The 23,308-nt window shown below is 42.5% G+C and overlaps 1 protein-coding gene across 3 annotated transcripts in view; it reads right to left on the reverse strand.

Annotated features, from left to right (window-relative positions):
• Positions 1-23,308, reverse strand: part of MTUS2 (microtubule associated scaffold protein 2) — an 829,118-nt gene that overhangs the window by 155,557 nt on the left and 650,253 nt on the right. For all 3 annotated transcript variants that reach the window (XM_066258934.1, XM_066258931.1, XM_066258933.1), the window contains exon 8: positions 17,502-17,713. In XM_066258934.1, the coding sequence (XP_066115031.1) occupies positions 17,502-17,713 (212 nt within the window). The remainder of the gene's footprint in view (positions 1-17,501; positions 17,714-23,308) is intronic.

A 23,308-nucleotide genomic window follows, 5' to 3' on the forward strand; every position in this document is an offset into this window, starting at 1 on the left:
CCCTTGAGGGCCAGTTCACAGGGATCTGTCCTCTCTGAAGGGTCCTCAGGAGCCCCAGCTGGAGGAGTCCCTCCTTTCTGTAGCAATCTAAACAAAGTCTCTCCTCCAGGCTTGGAAATCAGGGTCTGAGACCTAGTGTTCAGATTTTTCATTTAACAAACGGGTGTGGAGTTAAACAGGTTGGCTAGGGTGGACAGGGAAGTGTCCATGGGTCAGAGACAACCCAGAGTGTATGACACTGAGGGGGCAGTGGGGTGGGAGATGTGAAGGGAGGCTCTCAGCGTAATTCACTAGGGGCAACCAAGTGCCTTACACAAAGGGACCAAGTTCCCAGCTCTAACCTGGATGAAAAAGTACTATGCAACCCACTAGGGTGCACCTTCCAGAAAGCAAATGGAAAAAGGAGCAAGGAGGGGTCTCAGCCTCATCAGGAAGCTATTCCACAGCCCTCTCTCCCCCGCTTTCTCTGTGCTGGCAATGTCCCCAAGAAGCTGCAGGAGGTGATGATATCCTTAAAAATTTATTCATGTTTTAAATGCTCCAAAGAAGTTGGCTACTTAAAGATGGTTTTCTCAAAGAGAAAAATCTAACTTTTTTTGTGTGTGTGTGTGGCAGAGACAGAGAGAGTCAGAGAGAGGGACAGACAGGAAGGGAGAGAGATGAGAAACATCAATTCTTCATTGCAGTCCTTAGTTGTTCATTGATTGCTTTCTTATATGTACCTTGACCAGGAGGCTGCAGCAGACTGAGTGACCCCTTGTTTAAGTCAAGTGAGGTGAGGGCCCAAGCTGGTGAGCTTTGCTCAAACCAGATGAGCCTGTGCTCAAGCTGGTGACCTCGGGGTCTTGAACCTGGGTCCTCCACATCCAAGTCTGATGCTCTATCCACTGTGCTACCGCCTGGTCAGGCAAATCTAACATATTTTCTAAATTGTGACAGTCACAGCAGGTAAATTGAAAGTGAGCTATACTCGTTAACAGGCATCCTCCGTTACCTGAGGAGAAGCTATGCATTTTCTGGCATTTAAGTGATAGCACTGTCACAGTTAGGGGAGTGGAATTAAACCACAGATGCCAGGGCATGAGAGCTCCTTCACTATAGCCCTGTCCCTGAATTGGACATTTATTTATTTATTTATTTATTTATTTATTATAGATGATAGCAATGAATGTTCTTTTAAAAAAATTATTTTCCTTTTTAGATTTTATTCATTCATTTTTATAGAGAGAGGAGAGAGAGAAGAAAGAGAGAGAGAGAAGGGGGGAGGAGCAGGAAGCATCAACTCCCATATGTGCCTTGACCAGGCAAGCCCAGGGTTTTGAACTGGCAACCTCAGTGTTCCAGGTTGACACTTTATCCACTGTGCCACCACAGGTCAGGCTTGAAGTTGGACCTTTAGTCACTCTACACTATAGTGAAAAATGGGTGAAGAGAGGAAATATGTAAAATGGAGTCACTTTAACAAGCTGCTAAAATTATTAGCATTATAAATGTTGAGGCATGAGGGAAGGCTTGTTCTAACTAGCTTGGGAACATAAACCTTTTGAACTTTCCAGTCCTGTACCAATGCCTAGATATACCACCTCTGGACCTACGGAGAGTCCAATAATTACACTCTAAAGAACTCATGTAGGTAGGTCACCTGATTACCCCCTGAAGGACTCATGGTTACATCCACCTGATATTCACTACCCTACCACCAGACAGGACTAGACCACACGGCATCCCTCACTCCCACCATCCAGCATCCATCATACTGACTGCCTGACACCTGATTGATACCCATCCTGGATCAACCCTAGGGCTAAGAATGCAGGACTAATAATTCTCAACAGGTACTTTTTACTATAAAAACTTTTAACTTTGGAACACTTTTAGATTTTTGCCTAGTTGTGCTCTCAGTTTGCAAACTCTAAGACCCTTGAATAAATCTCTATCATTATTTCTAGAAAAGCCTTCAGACTCTTTGAATTGCTTTGACAATAGAAAAACTGAGGTCTAGGAAAGTTAAAAAAAAAACTCATCTGTCACAGAAAAAGGTTTTGGAGCTGAGGCAACTGTATCTCCTATCCCCTCAGGCAGTACTTATTTTTGAAAATTATTTTTTCAACCTGTTTTTACTTTGAGAGAAGTTTACAACATTTAGTTATTTTAAAGTAAATTTCCAGTGACATTTAGGTAGAGATGGCATTCATCAGAAGGCATGGGTCTAGAAGGGTTGAATAGTGCGGCCTTGTAAAGTACCATTCCCATTCTGCTCTGCTGCCCCCCTGGCCAGGAGGGGAACTGCACTGTCCCCTGCAGTTCAGGCTGTTGTAAAGGCATGCACTTGCACTACAGGTACCAGTTAGCCAACTGCCTAGGCGGGGCTGGGAAGCCTACCCACCTTCCTGAGAAAGGAGTAGCTGGAACTCGTCTTTCTTTTCCCAGGGTCCTGTTGTACAGTAGGGCACCACTTAATGAAGGGGATACATTCTGAGCAATTTGTCGTTAAGTGATTTTATGGTTGTTGCAACATCATAAACGCACTCACGCACACCTGCATAGTACAGTGCACTACACCGCTATAATTGTCCGCGCTATACTTCTATAGCACTGGCAGCACAGTGGGTCTGTTTACACCAGCATCCCCACTGGTGGGCTTTTCTGTTTGTGATACATGGGCCTGGCGGAAGCTGGCTGCCCAGCACGCACTGCAGGAAGGCTATCTGAATAAACACCCCAATGAAAAGCCAGGCCACTTCCCTCACGGAGGCTCTTTGTGTCAAATTCTGGTTGATTTCAGTACATAACCATTTGGGCTACTTGTTTTCTCTCTTCCCACACTTTAAATTCTCACTGTTATGTTTAAATTCACCAATAAAGAGTGAGCCAGAAGAAACCTTAGGCCCACTCTCGATGCCAGTATAAGCAGAACCCCAGGCACTCCCCCCCCATTATCTCTCTCTCTCTCTCTCTCTCTCTCTTTTCTCTACCAGCAACTTCAAATTCATACACTGCAGGACCTGCAAGTAATAAATTGGTTTTTTTTTAATTAAGTTTCCAAATGGTTATCACTGAATGGCCACTTGTAGTGATAAGAACCATAAGGGTAGGTGCTGTTGTGACATGGGTTTAGAAAGGACAGATGTTCATGAGAAACTCATGGCCCAGGTGAGTGCCCCAGGCATTTCTGTGATAACATTGCTAGTGCTAGAACAAGAGGTACACAGTAGTAATGTGCTGTACTACAACTAACAATGGCTATGAAGTCACTAGGGCGATAGGATTTTTTTGTACCATTATATTTTATGAGACCACCATCGTATATGTTGTCCATCATTGACCAAAATGATGTTATTCAGTACATGAATGTATTCAAAAGGGGGTCATTTAATTAAAAAGAAAAAAGCATTTATGACAAAGCATAAAAGACGAACTGAATGGGGGCAACCTGTTTCCATCTTAGTATTCCATGTATGTATTCTTATCACCTCATTATGAGAGTTCTGTCGTCATCCATGAAGCTGGGTCCTGTCAGGCCCAGCTCTAGGGTCTTCTACAAAAGTTGAGAAGACTTTATAGTTTTGAGTTTTATTTTCTGCCTACTGCAATGCTTTCCATCTTTGACACCCAGGTCAATGGTTCTTATTACTTCAAAGCCCTGCTTGGCACAGCTGACTGATTTCTATTCCTCAATATTGGGAATACTGTGATATTTAGGGGGTTATGCTAAGAATTTCTGTGAGTTAGAGTCCTAAGAGTAAAAGCAAACACTCCTGGTTCTCCCCGCCAGCTAGCGGTGACATGTAATGTTCTCCAAGAACAACAGTCATCGGAACAATTTACTTCACCAACATTTCCCACCAAGTGATACGCTGAAAACTGTCAGAAATGCCAACCTAAGTGCTCTCATTTTTCCTAAGCCTTTACTTACCCAAGGTAAAATTAAAGGAAGAGAAGATAATCACAGGGCACTGCTTATAAGGGGGAGGGGCACAACACACTATATTTAATGGCCATTTTAAGGATATAGAAAGCAACAGAGAGCTTACTGTTTTCCATTTTGATCAGGTGTAATTACTTCTCTGAGAGCCACACTCAGTGGGAAAGTCTCTGAAGCACCGAGTCCTTTGGCGGGTGGATGCAATGGCTCCTCTCCTGCTTTTGGAGCTCTAAGGAAGTCATTCATGCTGCTGAAGCTCTGAGTTTAAAATCTAAATGTGTTAAATGGCTAAAGCAAGCAAGTGTTTATTTTACAACAGGAGTCTATCTCTGTCTCTTTTCTCCTACCCTTTCAGATACACAGACTGTTCTGACCAAAGCACCAGTCCCAGGGTTACAGAGCAAGTACAACAAAGCTGGGCCATCTTCACAACCAAGGAGCTTACAATCCATGATAGAGGAACCACTGCACTTTTACAACCAATTCTCTTGTTCCTAGTCATCAAGCTCTAGTCATCAAGCATTAACTCATTTACCAAGAGCCTAAAGATAGGGAGGGAGCACTATCTTGCCAACAACAGGATCTGGGCATTCACTTTACACTCATGCTCTTCCTTGTTACTCAACTCAAATCCTGCCCGTCTCCCCATCCTGGCTCTCCTAGGTCTCCTTCCCAGACAGCTTCCTTCCCAGTCACAATAACTGGGTGTTTGCCTGAGCATGTAGCACTTTGTCATGGCAACAGGTGAAATTTTACATTAGGTCAGTCTCTGTTTGCATCCTGTGTAACTGTTTAACTTCTGGATTATTGTTTTGTTTTGTTTTTTTCTTCCCCAATTATTTTTCTTCCCCTTAACTACATCAAGAGCACTTTGAAGGCTGGGGGAGAGGGAGAAGTAGCATCATATCACTGTGGGAAACATGGTGCTGGGTGGGTATGGACTGACATGAATCTGTGTTGGGCTCCATCACTATCTGACTATGCTACGTTTGGAAAGCTGCACATTTTCCCTGTGTTTCAGTTTCCTTCACTGTCACCTTAGGTAGGGTTGTTGGGAGGGTTATAATAATATCTGTGAAGTACTGTATTTAAAAACATGCACCCCTGACTAACAACAAAAACATAGATAAAGTGAATATGGCAAAATGTTCATAAGTATTAAGTACAGATGATGGCTTTTGGGGTGTTATTCTTTCTACTTTTTTATATTTATAAAAGATTGTAATAAAAGAAAAGGTCAAATAAAACCACACACACACACACACACACCACACACACATTTGGGGGAAAAGGGTGCTGATGCATTTTTATTAAATTTAGAGATTACAGAAATACTTGACATTAATTTTCATGTCTTTATGCCTAAACATTTTAATAATAAAAATTTAAAGGCTATCCTCTAATACCATATTCATAAAGTTAATGATAAAAATGACAGACTAAAATAAAAATATTTAATAAATATAATAGATCTTATTGAAAATAAATGCACTTTCAAATGAAACTTACATAAAAATTGATGCTATGGAGTGAGTGACACCACTTAATACAGGACCACTGACTGGGTTATTTCCCGAATTAGCCACCAGGGGCTGCTAAAGAGTAGCATTCTCATGAAAGAGACCCAAGATGGCAACCAGAGTATGTAAATGTTACACTCAGCTCTTCCCAGGACCAAACTGGAATTATAAATAAAATATAGAGCAATCAAGATGAATAAACAACTGAAAACTGGCTGAAGAGAAGTCTTATAACAAAGGGTTTATAGAAGAAGCCACAATGAGACTGGCAGGAAGGACAGAGATGGGAAAAGGCTGGCTCATCTCCCTGGGAAGCACTAAGATTGTGGAGCAATATTGCAGTTGCAAATGTTCCCCTTGAAAAGCATGGGGGCTCATCCCCATGCTGGACTACCTGACACAGAGCAACAGAATTGGGAAGAAGCACTCATATTATATCTGGCTGTGAAAATCAGAGGGGATTCTGTTAGCCCAGGAGAGATAGATGTCTTCTAAACACACAGTCACCCTCTTAAAGAGCCAACACACAAATTCTCATGTGCAGCCCCTCACCCTGAGTTCTGGTGGAGGTGGTGCGCAGCAGACTAGAGTCATGTGAGGAGAGACTGAGGTTTGTGGCTCTGGGTAGAGACATGAAGGGACAGCTGCCAAGATCTCCATCTTGAGTCCCTCTCCCACACTGCACATGCCATCTTTCTTGAGTGGAGCATTCTCCTTCATTTAGCATCAGCTTGGGGGAATGAAATAGCTTCACCCTCTGGACTCCCTGTAGTCACACACTGAGAAGCTTGCATCCTACTAAGGAGTCAGCTGCCTGGGTCAGAGTGTAGAGTTCTGGGCAGACTCAGGGGGGTATCAGTAACTAAGTTGTGTGGCATTGGGACAAGGGCCATTCCCTCCATTTTTCTGTGAACTTGACTGGTGTCTGCCATTCACAGGAGATCTACTAGCCCACTCTCCAAGCTTCTAGTGGCTTTACCCTCCTGACTCCTGGTGGCTCTGCCCTGCAGAGATCTGGGCAGAATCCTAGACAGACTGAGTTGTATGGCTCTTGGATGGGGGCCACTATCCCCACCCTCCCTCAATATTGACCAGCACCTTCCTCTCATGGAGCATCCACAGTCCCATCCTACCTATTCCCAGTGCCACCACTCTCCCGTTGAGATTGGGCTCTTAGAAGAATGTGGGACAGACTGGGTTGTGTGGCTCTAGGACAGGAGACATCTTTCCCTTGCACACCTGAGCAGTGCAGAGCCCTCCCTTCATATGCTCAAATCTTGTTCTGTTTGGGTCTGATAAACTGCAGGCCTTACTCTGACAACTCCCTGAGACCCCTCCCCACTACAAAGGGTGTGTGAGCACCCAGCAGGAGGCAGCTAGACTTGGTATACCCTGGGACATTTGCTGGGTGACCTCAAACCAAGCACTGGTACTGAGTTTGAACCCATATCAATTTGGTGAACACCACTTGCCATATCTGGTGACTCACTGAGAACCTATCTTATACAACTTAAGTACTGCCAGAGGCTCTTTCAGAGACCGAGCCTAACTGGCAGCCTAACATGCAGATGATAGTGTAATTTGGGGCTTTTCTGACCCGCCCCCAGGTTTAGTAATGGTAAAGCTGTCTTTGGTACACAGCTTGGTCCTTCCTGCCATAATCAAGACCAGTAGAGGCAGTCACAAACCGGGGATCACTTGTAGCTCCAAACAGGTGGCTGAAGGCCAGTCACAGGTAGCATCTGACATTGGTTTGCACCAGAGTCCCTCTGTAGAGGCTTCAGAACCAACACGCCCAGTGGCCAGCTTTAGACAACATCAAAGTAGGATCCAACTAACTTCATATGCAGCATATCCAAAGAGAGATTTCAGCAGGCACTAGACCCTGCTGAAGCAAATTCCACTTCATGTGGTCAACACCTGCACAGTATCTCATACACTGATATATGGGTCAGTCCTTACAGTCAGCCAGCCTGAAGGTCAACCACATGCATGAACATGCCAATAATAATCAAGACTCAATGACAACAGGAGGACCCACATAACCCACATAAGGGACATTTTTGGAGCACCCAGCTCAGGTAATCAAGGAGATTGCACCACGGGTCTCACAGGACACCTACTACATAAGGCCACTCTACCAAGACTAGAAGTCATAGAAGATCAACTAACAGAGAAACAAACACAAAAAGGTAGCCAAATTGGAGAAACAAACCAGTATTACAAGAAATGTTAAAGAGAATTCTTTAAGAATAAGAAGAAAGAAGAAGTCAAAGAAATATAGTTATAAAAAATAAAGTGGCAATAAATATATATCTATCAATAACCACTTTATTCAAATGGTTTCAATGCTCTAATCAAAAGACATAGGGTAGCCCCTGGCCAGTTGGCTCAGTGGTAGATCGTCAGCCTGGCGTGCAGAAATCCCAGGTTCGATTCCCGGCCAGGGCACACAGGAGAAGCGCCCATCTCCTTCTCCATCCCTCCCCCTCTCCTTCCTCTCTGTCTCTCTCTTCCCCTCCCGCAGCCGAGGTTCCATTGGAGCAAAGATGGCCCGGGCGCTGGGGATAGCTCCTTGGCCTCTGCCCCAGGCGCTAGAGTGGCTCTGGTCGCAACAGAGCGACGCCCCGGAGGGGCAGAGCATCGCTCCCTGGTGGGCAGAGTGTCACCCCCTGGTGGGCGTGCCGGGTAGATCCCGGTTGGGCACATGCGGGAGTCTGTCTGACTGTCTCTCCCCGTTTCCAGCTTCAGAAAAATACAAAAAACAACAACAACAACAACAACAAAAAGACATAGGGTAGCTGAACAGATACGAAAACAATATCCACATATATGCTGTCTACAAAAGACCTACCTCAGAACAAAAAATGTACACAAACTAAAATAAAGGGATAGAAAAAGATATTTTATGCAAATTGAGTGAAAAAAAGCTGAGGAGCAAACCTTACAGTGTATCTGATTAAATAAGCTTTTCAACAAAGGCTACAGTGAGAGACAAAGACACTGCCTTATGATAAAAGAAATAATTCAACAAGAGGATATAACTACTATAAACATTTATGAACTTAACATAGAAGTACCTAAATATATAAAGCAGATTTTGATGGACATAAAGGGAAAGATTGACAACAATACAATAATAGTAGGCAATTTTAATATCTCATTGACATCAATGGATACATCTTGTAGACAGAAAACCAATAAGGATGCTGTGGCCTTAAATTACACACTTCAGAGCATTTTATCCCAAAGCAGCAGCATATACATTATTTTCAAGTGTACATGGAACATTCATTTTCTAGTATGAACCATGATAGGCCACAAAACAAATCTCAATAAATTTAGGAATATTGAAATCATATCAAGCATATTCTCTGACTACAATGGTATGAAACTAGAAATCAATCACAAAAACCAAACAACCTGAAAAACACACAAGGACATTGAATGACTTAACCAGGAGATCAAGGAAGAAATCAAAAGAAAACTTAGAACAAATGAAAATAAAAACACACAATCACCCCAAATCTATGGGACACAGCAAAAGTAGTGCTAAGAGGGAGATTCATAGCATTACAGGCCTCCCTCAAGAAACAAGAAAAATCCCAAATAGATGATCTAAATTTACATTTAAAGGAAATAAATGTAAAAAAAATAACAAAAAAACCCCTCAAAAGGAGTAGAAGAAGAAAACAATAAAGAGCAGAGCAGAGCAGAAATGAATGAGACTGCGTTAAAAAAGAAAATATAAAACATCAATGAAACTAAGAGCTAGTTCTTTGAAAAGATAAACAAGGTTGACAAACCTTTAACCAGACTCATCAAGAAAAAAGAGAAACAGGACCCAAATAAATAAAATTAGAGATGAAAGGAAGAAGTAACAACTGACACCACAGAAATACAAAAGATTGTATGAAAATATTACAAACAACTACTGTATATGCCAACAACTTGGACAATCTGGACAAAATGAATGAGTTCTTAGAAACATTCAATCTTCCAAAACTGAATCAGAAATAATCAGAAAATCTGAATAGACAGATGTGAAATTAGAGCAGTAATAAAATAAAAAAAAAACTCCCAACAAACAAAAGTTCTGGATTGGATGGCTCCACAGGTGAATTTTACCAGATATTCAAGAATTAACACTTATCTTCCTCAACCTATTTCAAAAACTTCAAGAGGAAGGAAGACTCCCAAGCTCATTTTATGAGGCCAGCATTATTCTAATTCCAAAACCAGATAAAGACACTACAGAGAAAGAAAATTACAGGCCAATATCCCTCATGGACATAGATGCCAAAATCCTCAACAAAATATTAGCAAACTGGATCCAGTAATACATAAAAAGATTATATACCATGATCAAGAGGGATTTATTCTAGGGATGCAAGGTTGGTACAATAGGCGCAAATCAATAAATGTGATACATCTCATAAATAAAATGGATGAAAAAATCAGATGACTATATTAATAGCTACAGAAAAACAATTTGATAAAATGCAGCACCCACTTATGAAAAAACTCTCAGCAAAGTGGGACTAGAGGGAACATACCTCAACATAATAAAAACCATATACAACAAACCCACAGCCAACATTATATTCAATGAGCAAAAACTAAAAGTGTTTCCCTTATAATCAGGAACATGACAGGGATGTCTTGTTTTAACACTCATATTCAACATAATACTGGAAGTCCTAGCCACAGCATTCAAACAAAAAGAAATAAAGGCTTCCAAATTAAAAAGAAACAAGTAAAACTGTCACTATTTGCAGATGATATGATACTATCTGTATAGAGAACCCTAAAAATTCCACCAAAAAACCCACTATAACTGATAAATAAATTCAGTAAAATAGCAGGATACAACATAAATATCCAGAAATCAGCCGCATTTTTATACACCAATAATGATCTATCAGCAAGGGAAACCAAGAAAACCCATTCACAATCATCAAAAAGAATAAAATTCCTAGAAATTAGTTTAACCAAGGGTGTAAAAGACCTGTACTCAGAACATTATAAGACACTGAAGAAAGAAATGAAAGAAGATACAAAGAAATAGAAGCATATAACATTTTCATGGATTGGAAGAATTAATATCATTAAAATGTCAATATTGCTCAAAGCATTCTATAGATTCAATGCAATTTCTATCAAGATACCAATGGTGTATTTCATAGAACTAGAACAAATGTTCCAAAAATGTATATGAAACCATAAGACCCCGAATAGCCACAGCAATATTCAGAAAGAAGAATAAAATTGTAAGATACTACCTGATATCAAACAATACTACAAGGCTATAGTTATCAAACAGCATGGTATTGGCATAAAAACAGATATATGTATCAGTGGAACAGAATAGAGAGCCTAGAAATAAATTTACACCTTTAAGTTCAATTAATATTTCAAAAAGAAGGCAAAAACATACAATGGGGGTAAAGACAGTCTATTCAATAAATGGTGGTGGGAAAGTTGGACAGATATGTGCAAAAAAATACAACTAGACTACTTTTTTATACCATACGCAAGAATAAACTCACAGTGGATTAAAGACTTAAAAGTTGGACTCAAAACCATGAAAATCCTAGAAGAAAACATAGGCACTAAAATCTCACACATCTCTCATAGCAATACTTTTACTGACATATTGCCTAGGGCAAGGGAAACAAAGGGAAAAATAAACAGATGAGACATCAAACTAAAAAGGTTTTTAAATAGCAAGAAGAAAAAAAAAGGTTTTGCAGAGCAAAGAAAACCATCAACAAAAGAAAAAGGGAACCCACTGAATGGGAGAACATATTCACTAATGACACATCTGTTAATATCTAAAATTTATAAATATCTTATAAAACTCAACATCAAAAATACCAAATGACTCAATTAAAAATGGGCAAAGGACCTGAACAGACACTTCCCCAAAGAGGACATACAGATAGCCAAAAGACACATGAAAAGATGCTCAAAGTCACTCATCATCAGATAAATGCAAATTAAAACCATAATGAGAGACCACCTCACACCTGCCAGAATAGCTATTATCAATAAATCAATAAACAACAAGTGCTAGAGAGGATATGGACAATAGGAAACCCTTGTGCACTGTTGGTAGGAATGCAAATTGGTGCAGCCACTGTGGAAAACAGTATGCAGTTATGATAAAAAATTAAAAACGGAACTGTCTTATGACTCAGTGATTCTACTTCTGGAAATATATTTGAAAACACTTGAAACACAAATTTGAAAGAATATATGCACCCATATGTTTATTGCAGCATTATTTACAATAGCCAAGATTTGGAAAGAGCCCAACTGCCTAGTAGTAAATGAGTGAATAAGAAGCTGTGGTACATTTACACAATGGAATAACTACTTGGCTGTAAAAAGGAAAATGTGACTTGACCAGGCAGTAGTGCAGTGGAAAATGTTCCCTCGTGACAGCATGAATGTATATGGAGAGAGTTATGCCAAATGAAATAAGCCAGGCAGAGATTTCACTAATACGTGGAATCTAATGAACAAAACAAACTAACAAAATAGGAACAGACTCACAGATACAGAGAACACGCTGACAGCTGTCAGAAGAGAGGGGTAATGGGGACTGGGTGAAAAAGGTGAAGAGATTAAACAAAGGAAAAAAGCAACAACTCATGGACACAGACAACAGTACAGTGATTACCAGAGGGAAGGGATGTGAGGGAAGTAGAAGGAGGTAGAGGGGGAACAAATGGTGATGAGATGAGACTTGACTTGGGGTGGTGAACACACAATACAGTGTACAGATGAAGTATTACAGAACTGTATACCTGAAACCTACAGGATTTTATTAACTGATGTCAACCAAGGAAATTCAATAATTTAAATATTTATACTGCTCACAAAAATTAGGGGATATTTCAGAATGAATATGAAGCTATAAAATGTCCCCTAATTTTTGTGAGCAGTATGTATTGTGTGTGTGTGTCCATAAAGTCATGGTGCACTTTTGACCGGTCACAGGAAAACAACAAAAGATGATAGAAATGTGAAATCTGCACCAAATAAAAGGAAAACTCTCCCAGTTTCATACCTATTCAGTGCAGTTCGATGTGGGCTCACACACAGATTTTTTAGGGCTCCTTAGGTAGCTATCCCGTATAGCCTCTACAGACTCGTCACTGACTGATGGCCTACCAGAACGGGGTTTCTCCACCAAACTGCCGGTTTCCCTCAACTGCTTATCCCACTGAATAATGTTATTCCTATGTGGTGGCGCTTCGTTATAAACGGGCTGATATTCACGTTGCACTTGGGTCACGGATTTGAATTTAGCAAGCCACAGAACACACTGAACTTTCCTCTGTATAGTCCACATCTCTACTGGCATGACCGTGGGCTGCTCCGCTGTATATATAGTGTTATGTCATCATCTGCGCATGCGCACATGCTGCCACACCATCCTACAGAAACGGGGAGGGTTTTCCTTTTATTTGGTGCAGATTTCACATTTCTATCGTCTGTTGTTGCTTTCCTGTGACTGGTCAAAAGTGCACCATGACTTTACGAACACACTGTATTTTTTTTCCCCTGAAATGAGAAGCGGGGAGTCAGAGAGACAGACTTCTGCATGCGCCTGACCGACTGGGATCCACACGGCATCCATCTGGGCCGTTGCAACCAGAGCCATTCCAGCACCTGAGGAAGAGGCCATAGAGCCATCCTCAGTGCCAGGCCAACCCTGCTCCAATGGAGCCTTGGCTGAGGGAGGGGAAGAGACAGAGAGATAGAGAGAAAAGAGAGAGGGAAGGGTGGAGAAGCAGATTGGCATTTCTCCTGCATGCCCTGGCCAGGAATTAAACCCGGGACTTCCACACGCCAAGCTGATGATCTACCGCTGAGCCAACCGGCCAGGGTTAGCAGTATATTTTTTAAGAACAGTGTTCTCAGGAACCAGGCAACAAGAGAAAAATAACATCATTTCACTTGACTCTTAGAAGTTCAAATTTCTGAGAGTCACACTCATTACGACACTACCCAGAGGTCTGGGACTTGGATTTCAGCAGGTCCGTCTGGCAGGTGGTGGAGATAGTGCCTTGCCACAGGGGCAGAGCTGCCTCAAACCAATACAAACACATGGCTGGTGTTGGCACTTAAATGTGGCACCTTAGAATTTTGGACGTTGAGCTCATGCTGTGTCCCAGCTGACAACTGTCACAGCTACTCTGTCAAGAGCTGTAAAGCATGGGGCAGAAATGAAGACTGTTTGTTATACAGCTTCTGGGCTCTTTTTTCTAGTGACTTCCTACACACTGAGACTTACTTCCAATATATATATATATATACTTAATGCCATCAGCACATTATGGATAAAATATAAAGCAGCAATTAAATACCTGGACTAGAAAATTACTTCTATTCTTAAAGTACACCCAGATGAGAACCTTTATGTCCATATAGGAGACGATAAGAGTGGTTTGCACTGTTTTAACTTTATATGTGATACCTCATTTATGTCTTATGCTTGAGAGCAAGATATTTGAGGGTAGGGCTTACTCAGATTACCTTGTACTCCAAAGAAATGTTTTATTGAATATTTGTTCAAAGTACCTTCACTATTAATTCACAACATTATCATAATGACCTCGTGAAGAATTATCGGTGCTATCTGAGACTTGGGAGACTGGGATGCACACACTGGTGACGGAGTTAGTGGGAGTCCGAACAAAGGTAAGGGCAGCACTACTCCTTTGATGATGAAGAGGAGGTGTAAGGAGGGCCAGTAACCTGCTGGAGACCTATACTAGATGGGGGGTGGGGTGGGACTGACTCCTTGCTGGTCCTGCACCCTCTCTCCACTGTGCCATTGCAGACAAATATGCCAGTGTAGAAAAGGTACACATGTAGATTCAGCAGGGTCTTCTAACGGAAAGAGTAAAAAAATTGTTGCCCTTTCAGGCTGGCTAGAGAGGCCATGCACTTCATAGTGGGCATGCTTGGCTATGACAGTTCCTCATACTTAATAATACTGCGTGAGCTTCCCACAGGAGTTATGTGAGCATCTCAGGACCACTGGCCCTTGTCACCGAGGCTCCATCACCAGAGGCTTCCAGGTGCCTCTGCCTCTGTTTTCCAGGTGTTTTACTCCCTGTCACACCTCCTGGTCTCATTTGGCATTACTGACAAATTCTCAGACCAATCACCACATAGGATATATGATAGCGTGTGTGGAAGCTATTTATGTTCAAATATAGACTTTTTTTTGTAACATGTTCATTTTTCATTCTGGAGTTTATCTGAAGAGAGAGGTGAAAAGAAGACCCTGTGTGGGATGAAAAGCCATGGTTCTTTGGGAGACCTGTCTTGAGTTGCTGATTGTGATTTACTGAAGAAAAAAATGAAATGGACATCAGCCATCCACGTTGCTGCTGGCTATCAGGCTGTGCACAGCTCTAGCAGAAGGGGGGCTATGGGAGGTGCCTGCAAACCCCACGGCCCTCGTGGCCCCTGGGCCTCATATGAGCCACCTGTGTGGCAGAGGAACAAAGTTCATGGTCTCTGGGCCAACAGGAATGTTCCTAGGACAAAGAAATACAGAAAAGGGTAGCTGACTCTTAATTTCGGCAAGGAAACTCTCTTCTCTGCCATGATTCCATAATGGAGTCCAAAAGCTCCAACTGCAAATCACTGCTCATGTGTCTGGTGTGTTATATCCATGTCTATCCATAGAAAACCTCCACTAGGGATCAGCTATGACTGTGGATGATGTGTGGATGGAGCAACCCAGTGGTGGGAGTCAGCCGGTTCACACCAGTTCAGCAGAACCAATACCTAATGTTTTGTTGAGTTCGGTGAACCGGTTGTTAAAATGGCACTTGTAATCAGAGTTCTCTCTAAGGTGGGCACCTGGGCAGCTGCCCAATGTAGAAATCACAAACTTACATTCCTTATTCTTTTTTAACATTCATCTGAGCAGTAGCATATTCTAAGTGCCCATGGTAATGTTCATTCCGTTCACAGGTGAAAAAAATTGCAAGTGAGGATGACAATCAAGAAGCAATATGGAAATATCTTAAGTAACAGTTTTATTATTTTTTTTTGTCAGGTACTATTTAATATTTTTTCATTAATATTTTAAAACTCTTTTTAATAATATAATCTAGCTTTGTGTACTTATTTTATTTTATTTTTTTATTTTTCTTAAGTGAGAAGCAGAGAGGCAGAGATATAGACTTCTGCATGTACCCTGACCATCAGATCCACCTGGCAAGCCCTCTACCCAGCAATGCTCTGCCTGTCTGGAGCTATTGCTCTGTTGCTCAGCAACCGAGCAATTTTAGCACCTGTGGCAAAGCCATGGAGCTATCCCCAGTGCCCGGGGCCAACTTGCTTCAACTGAGCCATGGCTGCAAGAGGAGAAGAGAGAGACAAAGAGAGATGGGAGAGGGTGAGGGGTAGAGAAGCAGATGGTTGTTTCTCCTGTGTTCCCTGATTGGGAATCGTACCTGGGACTTCCACATGCTGGGCTAACACTCTACCACTGATTCAACTGGACAGGGCCTGTACTTCTTTTATTGTTCTTATTTAAATATTAAGTGTATGAAATAATAAATTACCTTTTGGTGTATAATTTTTTTATACTTAAAACAGTCATTAGGGCAGAGAACCGATTGTAAAATTATTTGACTCCCTCTACTGGAGTAACCCACAGCAGGTTGAGCAAAAATATAAATACTATCACTGACCTTTAATGACCAGCCTGTTTCCTTCTCTTTACTAAACACTTGACGGTCCATCCAGCTGGAGAACAACGAGCATGCCAGTCTAATAAGGAAAATGGTCAGTATTTCCATGGTGGAGCAGGCTGCTTTGGCACTTCAAAAGTGTGTAATTTTAATTCTTACAGGGGTGGGTGTGCAGCCACTTCAGTTGTTCAAGGTTAACCAGAAATTCAAAGTGGCCCATTACTGCTCCTGCTAGCATTTTGGTTAGGGAAGAGGTGAAAATCATTGGTAAACTGAAATCCATTCATCTCATCCTTCATTACAACATAGGTAATTGGCTGTTTCTCCTGAAGATTTGGACAGCAAAGACCACAGCAGCAGAAAGGCCAGCTGGGCCTCCACAATGAGGATGGGGAGGGCGGAGGGCGCTGTAAAGGCCTAAGGGTCCTTCACACTGTAAAGTTCAGATGATAAATAAAACCAGTGGGCATGGAGCTACTTAACATTGCTTATTTTTTCTTTAAATTAGCCAGGAATTTTGTAAGTGCATTTTCTTACTTGGAGAGCATTTATATAGCATTTTTACTTCTTCTCATATGGTCCCATATGGTCCCAGAAGGTCCACATGTGAATAGCAAAATGCCCTACAGGTTTTTAATAGGCTAATTCATAATATTTAAGCCTCACAGGTAAATGTTCATTTTCTCGCCCAAATACACCTTAGCTGCCTCCAGGTGGATCACCACCATCCTCACTGAGACCTAGGTGTGCACCAGCCTCCTGTCCAGGTGGAGCGGGGCGCCTCACCACCACAGCTAATAACGGCCTCTGTGTCCTAGGGCCCCAGGAGCCGGGGTGTTTGCTTGTTGACAGGAAACCAGCCCTGTCTGAATTTCCAGAAAACCCAGGGAGCAGGGAGGCCACCCCCAGCCCATGCTGCCCTGGAGTGCCGTGAGTGGGCTCTGGGAACACGCGCCAGGCCTGCCATGCCCACCGGCAGCCTGCCCACCTCCCTGAGACCTGAGGTGCACAGAAATGTCAGATTTGGCCATCTCATCTCTGCAGCACAAACAACCACATGCTCCATTTTCTTCAAAAACCTCATCGTCAAAATATTCATCTACTGTATGTCCTTATCTTTCTTTGAGACACAGTTTTCCCTTTTAGGATCAGGTGATTAAATCATTGTTCCCAAACTAACTTCTTTCACAGGTAACTATAAACTTGGCTCCCAAACATGCTGCCGGTTATTTTATGACCTGAAAAATCAAACCCCAAACCCAAACCAACACATCTCACACACACACACACACACACACACACACACACACACACACACGGTGGCCTCACCTTTCCGAAGAAGTGCTGAGTGGACACAGCCAGCACCTGGAAGGCGCAGACGGCCCGCCGCAGCTCCCCCTGCACACGGCCCAGCTGCTTGGCCTGCTGCTCGTTCCTCTCCTTCAGCCGCTGGACCAGCTGCCGCTCAGCCTCACGGGCCTGCAGGTCCGGCTTGGGGGAGAACCCATTTCGGGGAGCTGTACTTCTCTGCTTGGGGTATCCTATTAAAAAAAATAGTCACTTGTAAAATAATCATTCACCCCAAATGGGACAATAGCTTCTTATTGCAGGATTTTATCAGGAGCAAGTGGCCAAAAGGGATAGCCATGTTTGTCCGTGTAGGTATCAGAAAAAAATGAACAGGCAGGGACCTAATATTTGCTCTGCTTATGTGGTTCTTTTTTTTTTTTTTTTTTTTTTTTTAGAGAGAGAGAGATGGAGAGACAGTCAGGAACAGACAGGAAAGCGGAGAGATGAGAAGCATCAACTCATAGTAGTAATAGTTGCGGCAACTTAGTTGTTCGTTGATTGTTCCTCATATGTGCCTTGACCAGGGGCTCCAGCAGAGTAAGTGACCCCTTGCTCAAGCCAGTGACCTTGGGGCTCAAGCCAGTGACCATGGGGTCATGTCTATGATCCCACGCTCAAGCTGGTGACGTCGGGGTTTTGAATCTGTGTCCTTAGCATCCCAGACCAATGCTCTATCCACTGTGTCACTGCCTGGTCAGGCTGCTTATGTGGTTTTAAGTGCCAGGTTTCATGGTTGGGAAAAGGATAACAGGCCAAATTACCAAACTGCATCCAACTTTTTCTGTTTCTTCCAGGTCTGCTTAGAGAGATTGGAGCAGATATTTTATCTCCAAGGGAATTACACTTTGAAAATGTCTAATGGGATACAAATCCATCTGTTCAGGTCACAGTCATTGTAACATAGTAACCTTTTATTTGAGCAATAAAAGGGAGTACTGCCCATGTGCCCTTCCCTCCCTTTCTGTGGCCCTTCTAGTGGTCCTTTCTTTGATGTCAGATTCCAGTCATACCTTTGATGACCTAAACTCCAGTGTTTTCTGGCTTTAAATTTCTACAGCATCAATGTCCTCAACATATTTCCCCGAGTGACCACTCAGACCACCTTCACAGTTCAAGGTCCAGTCCAAGCCACCATGACCTCTCAGCTTCTCACCCCTAACTGCACAGCTGCCAGAATGATCCTTATAATTAGAGCACAGCTCAGGACCTGTGTGGACTGCTCCCTGCAAGGATGCTCCCTTGCAGCAAACTGCTCTCTCCTTCCCATGGCCCATGAGGCCTGAGATCTGCTTCCTGCCAGGCAAACATTAGGGGTGTGTGTATGGGAGGGAGGGGGGGCAGGGAAAGGAATCAGAAATTCCGCCTGGGGTTAGAGACATGGTGGGGAAGCTTTAAGGTGAAGTGACTATTAGACTGAAGCTTGAGGGCACAAAGGCAAGGCCCTAGGAAAGAGCACAGAGACAAGGACTGTGTCATGGCCCAAGACCCACAGGTGAGCCAGGGTCTTTCTCGGAACTGCTGTCCTCCTCATAGGAGCTCAGGCAGACGCAACACCCGAGGACCTCTGTGCTGCACAATGGACTTACCGTCCAGAGGTACATTCTGTCCTTTGCCCAAAGGGACCCTGGAGGACTTGACATCAACACTGACCACACAATCATGAATAAACTTTAATATTTCAAACATTCTTTTTGTCCTCCATTTACCTCTAAGATACCAGGGCATAACATAAACCAAATCATAAAATGTAGCCTCTTCAGTACCTGATACCCAGAGTAGGGCAATGGGCTAGGGAAACACAGTGCCCTCATCTTTTCAGGGGAAAAGATGGTTACTTGCTCTAACTACTTCTGATTATTAATTTCATTATATAACCATGCAAATTTTCATTAAATCTTCCTCCTGTTAAAAAATCATCAGAGACTGCAACATGACCTCTCATATGATATGTCTTAAACTGTATGGCTTAAAAGAATAGGAGAATGTGAACATACTGCTTCTTTAAAACTGTCTTTATGATAGTCTAGTACATAACATTACAGAAAATTCACTTTCTTGTTGTAGGTAAGTCAGTCTTAAATCTACTTAGTCCTAACATTCTCAATGCTGAACACAAAAGAAAAATAACTATCAACAAAATATGAGAGATTTACTGCATTCATTAAACTCTAAGACATAACCTAAGACTTAAGGTGGATTTTTTTCATAATTACTGTTTGTCATTTTATTGCTGCAGCTGATCATTTTAGAAAACACTCCAGTGTTCTAATTAATATGTTGAGGTACCAGGTGCCTGACACTGATACAATAGAAGATACTTCTTTTGGAAATCTGAAGAAAATAATAAACATAGTTCCAGCCAGTGAATTAAAATTTATTGCCATCTAGAGTACACAGAGTCACATCTGAGCTCGTGGATATTGGTAAGGAATCATGCTGTCCTGCATTTGTGGCTGTCAGTTATTCCTTGTTGTCATTATTACCATCAATATTATCATCACTATCATTGTTAGGTTAGCAATTATATTCAATGGACAATGTAAAAGGATTTGGTGAAATCCCATTCTTGGTCCTGAAGGGGAGTTTGCCACCCCCAAAATACACCTTTTAGAATGTTGATTATTTTAAGCCGGTTATTAAAAAACAAAAGACTCAGAAAGAACTATTGGCCTCCCCCTTTACTTGTCTAAAGGAAAGAAGACCTGCTCCGGGAAGTGAGCTGTCTTCAGAGGTCCCTGCGGTTTAATCTGAACCAGGTGTGACAACAGGGAGGGACCCAGCTAGGCCCCTTTGATCGGAGTCCTCCCTGTGTCTCCCTGTGAAAGGTGGCCTAGGAAGCACTGGTTTGCCAAGTGTTTGCTCTCCATCTCCATGGGAGTTGCCTTTCTGCCCTTCGGAGTCCCACACCATAACCACCCTCACCCCCTTCTCCTTAGCTCAAGATGACATAGAAGCCTTCCCCGGCCAATGCCTCTTGGGTCTTGTATATTACAGCACTCCCAAATGTACATCTGTACCATAACCTTCTGATGTTTTCTCCTGTTAATATGATTATTAGTGCAGTAGAACAAAGAAGGAGAAGTAAAGTTATTTTTTGTGCCCTACAGTACTTACTTTGATATTGATGCCATTATTACATGGCTCTTATTCACACACTCAGTTCCAGTGTTCTGTTGGACACCATTACACTCAGTCCACATTTCTATTCCTGGGGCCAAAAAATGAACATTTGAGCTAAGACAGAGGCTCTGCTGAGAACAGTAGTTTCTGGCATCAACACACCAAGCAAGAGCCAAGCTGATCTGTGACACCACACCACCTTATGAAGCCAGTCCTTTTGTGGGACTCCTGACTGGCATCATGTGACAGCTAGCCACTGTCCCAGCATAGACCAGAGTGCAAGTCCCAGTGCTAAGTCTGTCAGGAGGAAACACAGAGAAGCAGGGCAATAGAGTACTCCATTGTGTTTAAGTTAAAGGGTTTTGCCATTTTCTAAATATAGCAAATAAAACTTTGCTTAGGAATAATGATAATTTCACAGTCAGTAGCGTATTTTTGGTTCTCACTGAAAACCATAGTTTCTTGTGATGTCAGTTTTTGTTATATACTTCTTTAATTAATTCCAAAAGTACTGTTCTGTCACTTACTCTGCCCTACATGGCCACCCCCAGGATGTACATCGGGATGCCACCCGGGCTCACCCACTGTCTTGGGGATAAAGAGCTTGTGCTCAAAGATGACTGACATATAGGCAGCTTCACCTGTTTCATTAAAATTTAAGGAGGATTTTGTTTGCTTCTGCTGTCTTCTCTTAAAGCTGCAAATAATGAAGCTAAATAATCTTCTTAGGAAGCAAGGGCCTGATGGGCCATGAGATGAAAACCTCCTGGATGTCAGGTCCACGTGGGACGTGGAGCATGTGGTCAACTCTGGGTCAGACATGCGAGAGCTCACTTCTCACCCATGTGTTTCTCTGGAAGAGCCACTGTGCACACTTTAAGTGAGGGGCATACCATGTCCCTAAGGACACTTCCAGGTGCTGAAAGGTTTTGTTGTCACTTCCTTTCCCATTGCTTGCAGTATTTACTGGGCTTCTGGGGTGATTGAAGGCTCCAAACAGGCAGGCATTCCATTGACTTCTCCCTGCTCTGGCTTCCCACACTGTCCTTCTGATTTCCACCCCACTGAACCAGGACACTGACATTAGCAAAGACCTTCCAAATAGGGCCTATTGATGGTTTCAGAGTCTTTCATTGAAGTGAAAAGACTAGAAATACCAGTTTGCTCTTGTAAACTCCCCCGCTATTGATGAAGTTTATTCCCAGTGCATCGTTTTGATATGAAGCATAGGATCAGAAATACTCAGACCAGCGTCTTGTCGTGACCCATGGACAGAGCACGTTAGGTGATTTGGAGGAGACCAAACACTTGACAGCTTTTATTGAGCCCCTCCACTCCCAGGTCTCTTAGTACTCACGTCCACTGCTGACCCTCTGCAACCTTATCGACAGATCTCATGCTGGGGTAAGGTACCAAAGAATGGAAAAATTAATATTAATATTTTAGGAGAAAGAGGTTTCTTGCCCCCTCCTTTCTATAAGGAGTGAGGGGAGAGGAATGTGGGAGTTTCCTGGCTTGCAGAGACATACTGTGTAGGAAACCCCTGTCTTTACTAGGAAGCTTAAAGGGCATTTTATAATTTAGGCTAAGCATACAGAGAGATTTTGAAAATAAGATTTTTTTATACTTGTATGTGGTTCACACCTGGTCAGAATGGCCGATGGCATTGTACTGTGAGTGAAGAGGAGAAGGGAGACTTGGATTCCCTCCCTTCCCCCACACCTGTGAGGAAGAAGGTAAATAGCTAGCCAGGTGCGGGGGGGGGGGGGGGAGGATTAAGCAGGCCCTTTCCTCTCCCCTCTTTCTTTCTTTGATGGGCCAGTCACAAACACTTATCCCCTGACACCATGTTGGCTCCCCCTCCCATCCTGAAAACATGTGATTAATGTATATACCTCTAGACAAAGGGATGACAGATGAACACTAAAAGATTTGGGGATGTCTTTTAATATATAAAACAACATTTTTTGCTATTATGTTACTTTATAAGTTTTAATATGCAGGAATGTTTTTTATGAATCCTATAGACAAATGTTATAAACTTAATAATGATTATGTCATGCTCCCCCCCCTTTTCCCACCAACCTGTGTGTGATCAAGGGTATATAACCTGCCTCAGGGCTATATTCGAGACTGCAAGATTTGGGTCAGCTATACCCCGTATTTGTCATATGCAGCCAGCTTATTAATAAATCTCCTTTTAATAAAACTCCTAAAAATTCACTTGGTCTTGGTGTCTTTACATAAACCCAGGGGAACAGTACTTTACAACAATGGGTTTGGGGACACATGCTGAATCTAGAACATCCTCCTCTTATCTCCATCTTGCTCCAATCAGACCTCTCGTTAGGTATCCCACTGGCTCCATAACTGATTAGGGGCAGATAGACTTCATGATGAAGTGACAACGGGCATCTCAGAGGAAAAAGCCAAGTCACCTTATATCCTCACAAGGCTGAATACAAGCTGTAAGTGTGAGAACAGCCCTGGGAGGTGGAAAGAGAATATTAAAAATTCATCTGCAGCCATCTGGTCACTATCCAGAGGATCCTAATGGATAGAAAAGTGTGGTTTAATCTTAAAGCTGGAAGCTTAACTGACATGAGAAGAAAAATATGTCACCTTGAAACCTGCGTATTTACACCGGAGAAGGCCCATGACTAACT

This window comes from Saccopteryx bilineata, chromosome 2, assembly GCF_036850765.1.
Source record: "Saccopteryx bilineata isolate mSacBil1 chromosome 2, mSacBil1_pri_phased_curated, whole genome shotgun sequence".
In the NCBI taxonomy this organism is placed as follows: Eukaryota; Metazoa; Chordata; class Mammalia; order Chiroptera; family Emballonuridae; genus Saccopteryx; species Saccopteryx bilineata.